At 37.1% G+C, this 7,371-nt stretch overlaps 1 protein-coding gene across 5 annotated transcripts in view; it reads left to right on the top strand.

Annotated features, from left to right (window-relative positions):
• LOC116339899 (zinc finger protein zfp-1-like) overlaps window positions 1-7,136 on the top strand; it is a 10,342-nt gene extending 3,206 nt beyond the window's left edge. The window contains exons 7-15 of one of the 5 annotated variants that reach the window (XM_031765993.1): window positions 3,672-3,759; window positions 4,061-4,142; window positions 4,226-4,307; window positions 4,402-4,556; window positions 4,658-4,986; window positions 5,061-5,448; window positions 5,524-5,695; window positions 5,768-5,929; window positions 6,024-7,136. In XM_031765993.1, coding sequence (XP_031621853.1) covers window positions 3,672-3,759; window positions 4,061-4,142; window positions 4,226-4,307; window positions 4,402-4,556; window positions 4,658-4,986; window positions 5,061-5,448; window positions 5,524-5,695; window positions 5,768-5,929; window positions 6,024-6,097 — 1,532 coding nt within the window. In that variant the 3' untranslated portion in view covers window positions 6,098-7,136. Of the gene's footprint in view, window positions 1-206; window positions 2,821-2,917; window positions 3,304-3,413; window positions 3,462-3,671; window positions 3,760-4,060; window positions 4,164-4,225; window positions 4,308-4,401; window positions 4,557-4,657; window positions 4,987-5,060; window positions 5,449-5,523; window positions 5,696-5,767; window positions 5,930-6,023 lie in introns of those variants that run through there. The other 4 variants (XM_031765991.1, XM_031765992.1, XR_004201038.1 and 1 more) reach the window with 4 other exon arrangements.
• Window positions 7,137-7,371: the final 235 nt, after the last annotated feature.

The raw sequence follows: 7,371 nt of genomic DNA, 5'->3' as shown, positions 1-7,371 counted from the left end.
GTAGAATGAGATTGAGATAGAGAGAATACAATACAAAATCATGTCCAGTCATGAATTTCATCATTGCGCACAGTGGATTATGGGTACCGTTAGCCAATAGTGCGACGCAGTTTCTTATGATTGTTCAAAGCCTACTTTGACAACGATATGCAATTGAATATTTTTTTTAAGATTTGCAATTGAATGTTTTTCATAAACAATTTTTCGGCATAAAGTTTATTTCAAATTTTTATTTTTTGATCCGAACAGGGTTTGTCCAAGCAAGTGGTTAGCAATGGAAGAAGATGTGACAAGTGAACAGCAGCAAAATGGTGATGGAGATGGAGAAGCACGTAGGCGGTTTAGATTTGTAAATTTAGTTGATGTTCGTCAGGTACCCATTGTGCCAGTGTCATCAAGATTTCGTCGATTGAGATTGGCACAACGTAGAGATGTAAATCAACGAGCTCCACAACCACCGGCTCAAGCATTGCCATCATCGTCCAGCAGTGATGAAGAACAAATTAATTTCGAAAATGATGTGCCAACAATAGAGATATCAGATGACGAACAATTGCAAGAACCAGTTCCAAGTCCGATCAGTTTGTCAGATAGCGATGACATTGATAGTGAATCGATAAATGATGAACCAGTTCCAAGTCCAATCAGTTTGTCGGATAGCGATGACAGTGATAGCGAACCGAAAGCCAAACGGACTCGGCTTACAACAACCGAAGTGGTGGTGGTACCAGCAAGACGTTCAACACGATCACAAACAATTGCACATCCAATTGCATCAACATCATCTCGTGCACGTTCACCACCGATAGCTCAGCAACAACAACGACAGCCACAAACAGCACTTGTCCATACGAAAATAAACCGTCGCAAGGGAGAGGTCATTCCTGCAAATGTGGAACAATTTACCGTGAAGATGACGTTAAACCAGTTTCTGAGGGAGAACGAACATGACAAAGGCCGTGTGGGTAAGAAAGAAAAACGTGAAGCATTGAAAAATGAATTGATTGCTCAAAGCCGAGTTAGAGATCAGTATAATGTCGAACCAATCTCTCGAAAAGTACAATTGATCAAACATTTCGAAGAGGTGGTTTGTAAATTATCGGACGTAACACGGTTAGCCTCATACTATTGCCACAGCCAGTTAAATAAATTAGTCGATTCGCAAGACAATGAGGCAATACTTCAAGAGTTTATGCACCCATTCGATGCACGGAAATATTTTTATCCGCTTAAAACAAGTCGTCGGACAGTCGACAATGAGCGATATCCATTGGATGACGATTTTGCGTTAAAACTGACAGCTGAAGGCATCGAAGTTCGGCCAAAAATTGAGAACGTCAGTCAATTAATGAAATTTTTGTATCAGTTGTATGAGCAAAACATGTTTAAAAATATCGATATGCATGCACGTGACCACATAAAGAAAGATTTCTTCAAGCATATAACCGACGATCAAAACGCAATCAACGTCACCATGAGTTACTTGCAGTCTGAGAATTCAAGATGCAGACCAAACTTTCGACTGTTGGACATATATTTGAGAGAGTTGAAGCCATTGATTCCACAAGAACGAATCCAGGAATACAACGAGCGTCGTGGCCGTGTCCGTGGTCGTGCCCGTGGTCGTGGTCGTGGTCGTAATCTCAATAATGAACATGCCATTCCTCGTGGGTGGCTAAAAACGACCGGCTACGAGAAGAAATATTACAAACATGTGTACGAATTATTGAATCTTCAACGATGGATTCATAAACACAATGTTGCTCATCCGGAATCGCAATGGGGTTCATTTCGAGCTATGCCTCAATCACACGATAAACGCCATCATCTGAAATTCGATACACGAGCATTCATTCAACTGACCAATCTACTGTACCCCAAAAGTTCAGGTGAGAGAATCAACAACGATGTCACAGGAGACTGGGAGGATCAAGATTACTACAATTTTTGGAATCGGTATGCCAATCTGCCGAAAGTCAATCGTCGTAGTCAGAAATTCGACTATTGCATTACGACAGATGGCATCACAGTCTGTCTGAAGATGATCCGACATAAACGCCAAGTCGATGAGTCGAATGTGCCAAATGAAGTCGGCTCGAATAGAAATGAAAGAGACTTAAGTGATGTGATTCCGGACGATGTGCAAGCTGCTTTCGATGCCAACAAAATCGAAAAGATAATTGGCAATGACCCGGGTGAAAAAGTAATGATTGCGACCACACGTCTTAATATTGCGGCTGAAGAAGAAGTGAGCTATCGTCTGACATCGAAACAATGGCATTGGCAAGTGGGTACCGTAAAACGCAAGAAAATGATGAAGAAATTCACCGGCAAGTTTGAAGCCGAGTGCAGACGTCTACGTGAAAATCGTGAGGAATATCCGGAGACGCCATCGATGAAAAGCCGAGATCACGAGACGTATCTCGCATACAAGTTGAGAGTCTTCGAAGAATCTGGTCAAGTCAAGTACAAACGGCGTGTTGCGCGATTGAGGTTTGACAAGTATGTGCAAACACAAGTGACGGCTCATGAAATTTGTCGTGAAATGACTGGTCTGCAACAGGAAATTCCGAATAGAGAAGATCGCAAAATCATTTATGCACTTGGAAATGCCAAACTGGCCGCAAACTCACCGATAAAAGGTCATTTGCGTTCACCTAAACCAGCAGTCACCAAAACAATGAACCGCTATGTTTTGACGATGGGTGTCAAAGAGCCAGGCACTTCAATGTTCTGCAGTAAGTGCCGTGATATGACGGAAAGAGCGAAGGAAGTTGCCCGGCGAAAGGGGCACATTGAGAACTATAATAAAAAGGATCGGTAAGTTGTTTTGTTTTTGAATGTTGTTTTTTCGTTTTGCTCTTTTGTTATTTTAAAAAAATATATCTTAATTACATTGTAAATTTTGTATCGTTAGTTTCGTAGTTTGCCACAACTGTCCAACGGCCCCAAATATTGTTCTCAAAACTCCTAAGAAATGGACGATGAAAGTGCATCACAGTCGACGAAAGAAAATGGGTGCTGAACCAAGACCAAAGACAATCGACTATGAGCCCGAATTCCAACTGAGAAAGAAAGGTGTTGTCATGGATCGTGATCACAATGCTTCACGCAATATGATTTACAAAGCATTGCGTAAGCTACATCGTCAACCAGATGATCCCATTTTCAATATGAGTGCTACCGCATGGAAACAACAATATCGTCCGAATCCAGCAGTTCCAGCGAATCGCCCGAATCGTGCAAATCGTGCGAATCGTGCAGCATAATAGTAAAAGAAGTTAAGCCGCGGTCGTTCTATTAGTAAGTTGCATTTTAATTTGATTACAATTCAAATTACTCTCTCATATGAATCTGTAATATTTGCTTATTATTTATTAATATTCATTGTTTGGTTTCATTCTCAAATCTAGGAAGTGACCAGCGGACCAAACCCTTTTAGTAGGGAGTACTATTCTATAGTGAGCATTTTGTTTTTTTTTTCTCTTTCACAGAAATCGACGATTACAACTACCAAATCTCAATTTAAAGCAATTGCTGGACATTATTGTTGTTGTGGCTATTGCTTTGCAATTTTTTCATTATATGTTTCCGATTATTTTTCGATTATTTTCCGATTACTTATCGATTATTTTAAATTTTATTCTTTTCTTTTGTGATTCTCCCCTTAGGTAGCTCAAAATCCGGATCAAATGTACCCGTTGTCAAGAAACGAAAATTGGAATCGATTAAATCCAGCACCACAGATGATATGATCAGGTATTACAACATGTACAATTCAACTGTCATAATTGTTTTTGACATTAGTTCAGAGCAAAAAACGCATATCACAAATGTCACAATTGATGAATTAAGTTTGTGTGTATGTGTGTGTCTGTACTCATGTATGTATGTACTTTGAACTTGCTGTACTAAATACGAACGCATTCTTCTTTTTCTTTATCTTCTTTTCGTTCTGCAAACAAACGCACACACTCTCTATCTCTGTCACAACAATATTACATTGCATGTGTCATTTTGGTTTTGATTTACAAAAAAATAACACACGTGCAATACACAGAGAGGGTATAAAAGACGTTTCAGTGACTTTAGTGCCATTAGCATACGATAAAGGTGACAACAATATCAGCGACACAAAGAAAGTAAGCAAGCCGAAAGCAAAAGTCAGTTCATTTAAACGATAAATTGTCGATTGTTTATTTAATGGTGGTGTTTTTTCTTTCAGCCGAAATGTGCTGATACAGACTCTTTACAAAACCAACACGCGACTGTTAATACACAGCAGAATATTGTCAAACCAAGCGAAGGTTAGTTTTTTATAATTTGATTTTACTTTTTCGATAAAAAAAATTCAGCTTGAAATGATTTATAACTTTGTATGTGTATGTACTTTGTTTACAGAACCATCTCATCATCCAGCAACGTCGGTCAGTTTGGTGGTTTCAGTGCCATTATCATCGGGTGTAAATTTACCGTCAAACACCAGCACAGTCACAATTCCATCACATCATCAAATTCCAAACATTAAATCGTTTGCCAATCCAGATTTGACACCGGTAATTATTATTGTGTTTGTTTGATGAATTCTTCCGAATAACATAGTTTTTTAACATACTTTTCTATTTTTTGTCGTGTGTGTCCGTGTGTTTGACATTAGAATCAGCATATAAATCGATCTCATAACCTACCGAATGTTATTGTACAGCAAGCGGCCGATTTACAAGTACGAGATCAATTGTTGCTAGCCGATAAACAAGCACTAGTGCCGGGCGGTGCCATCGTTCGAAATCCATCACCATCGCAAAGTACCGGTAAAATATCATCAAACTTGGGTCTATCTAGCAAAGGAAAAGGTACCGGTGGCTCGTCACTGTTTTCCGATTTGAGCACATCCAATAGTTCATCGAACATGGAAACTCTTGGCGTTAAACTCAGTGCCAAAACTGCACATCTTGCCGACGATGTTAGTTTGAGTCGCATCACAAGGTATAACATTAAATATTCCATTTAACCTTTTTGTTTGTCCATTTAACATGTTTTCAATTCCGTTTTACTATTAGCACGCCGGACGATAATTCAAGTTCATTTTCGGATTTGAAAATCAGCTTCGAGGCTCAGTCAAATTATGACGTTGCTTCGTTAACACCACGAACAGATATTAAAAATTCACCGCCAAGTTCGCCGGGCTCCGAAATGGCCGAACCGCATAAAAGAATTCATTCAGCATCAAATGATGGTTCAAAAGATATAAAAGTATTCCCATCATCGAAAGATATGCATGCAACCCATATGCTTGGCAATCAATTGAATCCATCGAGCAGCGTTGCACAGAAAATGTCCGATCAATTGTTTATGGAAATGGAAGCACACAGTGTTTACACATCATCAAGTATGGACTCAAACACACAAATTATGGGGCCCGTTTTTCCCGGAAAACAATTAAACAACGTAAGTTTTGTCACTCCAGCAAATATATAATAAAAACAAAATTGAATTTCTACATTTGAAAATTTACATTTGCAGGCCCGAAATATGGTATCGAATCAACCGCAAGGTCCGTCGCTTAGCTCAATGTTGGGTGGCACTGGTCAACCAACTGCACATGGCAACACACCACAAAGTCTTGAACAATTGCTCGAACGACAATGGGAGCAAGGCTCACAATTTTTAATGGAACAAGCACAACATTTTGATAGTAAGCATCTTCAATTTGTTACTTCGGATGTGAAATGAATAAAAAGTATAATATGTTCATTTTTCATTTCAGTTGCATCGTTACTATCGTGTTTACATCAATTGCGATCCGAAAATATTCGATTGGAAGAGCATGTGAATAATTTGATTGCACGCCGTGATCATTTATTGGCTGTAAATGCCAGATTGACGATACCTTTAAATCAAGTACCACAGGTTCCGAATCAAAATCCAGGTGAATATCATTTTTGTTGCATTTTGAATTAAAAATTCTATAAGCTATGCGTAAATGTGACATTGAATTGAATAAAATGTTTTGTATGTTTCAGGCACCTTCAACAATTTACATTTGAATGGAACAACCGAGCCGAATTCACGTTCACGATCTCATCACCTAAAATAGCTACAGCGTTTCTTGTGCGACAATCTAAATGTCAGCACGAGCAATGCATCGTCTAAGCAAACTTGAAGCTAGAACTTCAAACGGGATTTCAATCAATTTTGAAATCAAAAACAATAAAAACTTTATAAAATATTTTTCATGTGAAGAGGACAAATTTCTGTGGGTCGGAATAAAAGTAGCAATGAGGGAAACTTTAAATAGCATGTAAAAGAGAAATCTAAAAAAACGTAGTATTTTATCTACGTTAGACTGCCACATTTCAACGAAGCATTCAATCATAGCGTTACGATCAAGGTTCTTTTGAACTTTATTATAAATTCGAACTTTTCACGCTACATTTTTTTATATACAGTCCCTATTGTCAACTTTTATTCCCACGTTACACAATTGAATTTGGAAGAAAATATGTAGACATTTTTCCATTTACATCTACAAATGGAAGTCAATATTGTTTTGGTGTGACTGAAATAGAGAAAGAATGAAATATTAAGGCAGCATAAAACTTTGTATTCCCACACAAACAAACAATATTTTCACTACAAAAATGTACGATTTTATAATGATTTACAAGATACAGAATTGTAATTAAAGTACACGTATAAATTCGTGTGAATAATCATCATTTTCAAAAGGAAAAAAAGAATAGAAAAGTAAGCTATAATGAATGGCAATTGGATACGATTAAGTCTGTGTGCATGGATTTTTGTTTGAACACACATAACCACTAAAATTAAGCCAGAGTTTAGGTATTTATATTGGTTTCATTAGCAAATGTTTACATTTTTTCATCTTTTTTTTTGTTTATTTTTCATTTTGTTAGTTTCTAAAACAATTTCAGAAATTATGACACACATCGAAATCGACTCTTCATTTATTAATTAAGATAAATGCGAATCTTTTGATAAAAAAAAAGTATATTTACATTTAAGTTTTGCATATAATATCATTTAGTATCGTTTCGTACATTAACGTTTCTTCTTCTTAATTTTGGCGTACCTAAATGTCTTTTTTAAGATTTTCCATACCTTAAAATTAGTTTAAAATTACCCAACGATTAAATGTAGCAAAATTACATTTTGGATTAAAACACATATTAAATGGAAATCAAGCGTTTTTGACTTTGTAGTTCTGCAGTTATGTTAATGAATCGAGTTTAATGAAATCTCTATGATCAAAAGCTATCATTTCATTTCATCTTTAATTCTACGCTGATTTTTTAAACTCAATCATACAATTTGTTGTTCTTATTAATTTTCTTTTTGAAGTTCTTTGAT

The sequence above is a fragment of the Contarinia nasturtii genome, unplaced genomic scaffold, assembly GCF_009176525.2.
Source record: "Contarinia nasturtii isolate CC-2019 unplaced genomic scaffold, AAFC_CNas_1.1 Cnas_scaffold_533, whole genome shotgun sequence".
Lineage (NCBI taxonomy): Eukaryota > Metazoa > Arthropoda > Insecta > Diptera > Cecidomyiidae > Contarinia > Contarinia nasturtii.
The sequence above is the reverse complement of the archived record's forward strand: the minus strand, read 5'-3'. Positions and strand labels throughout refer to the sequence as shown.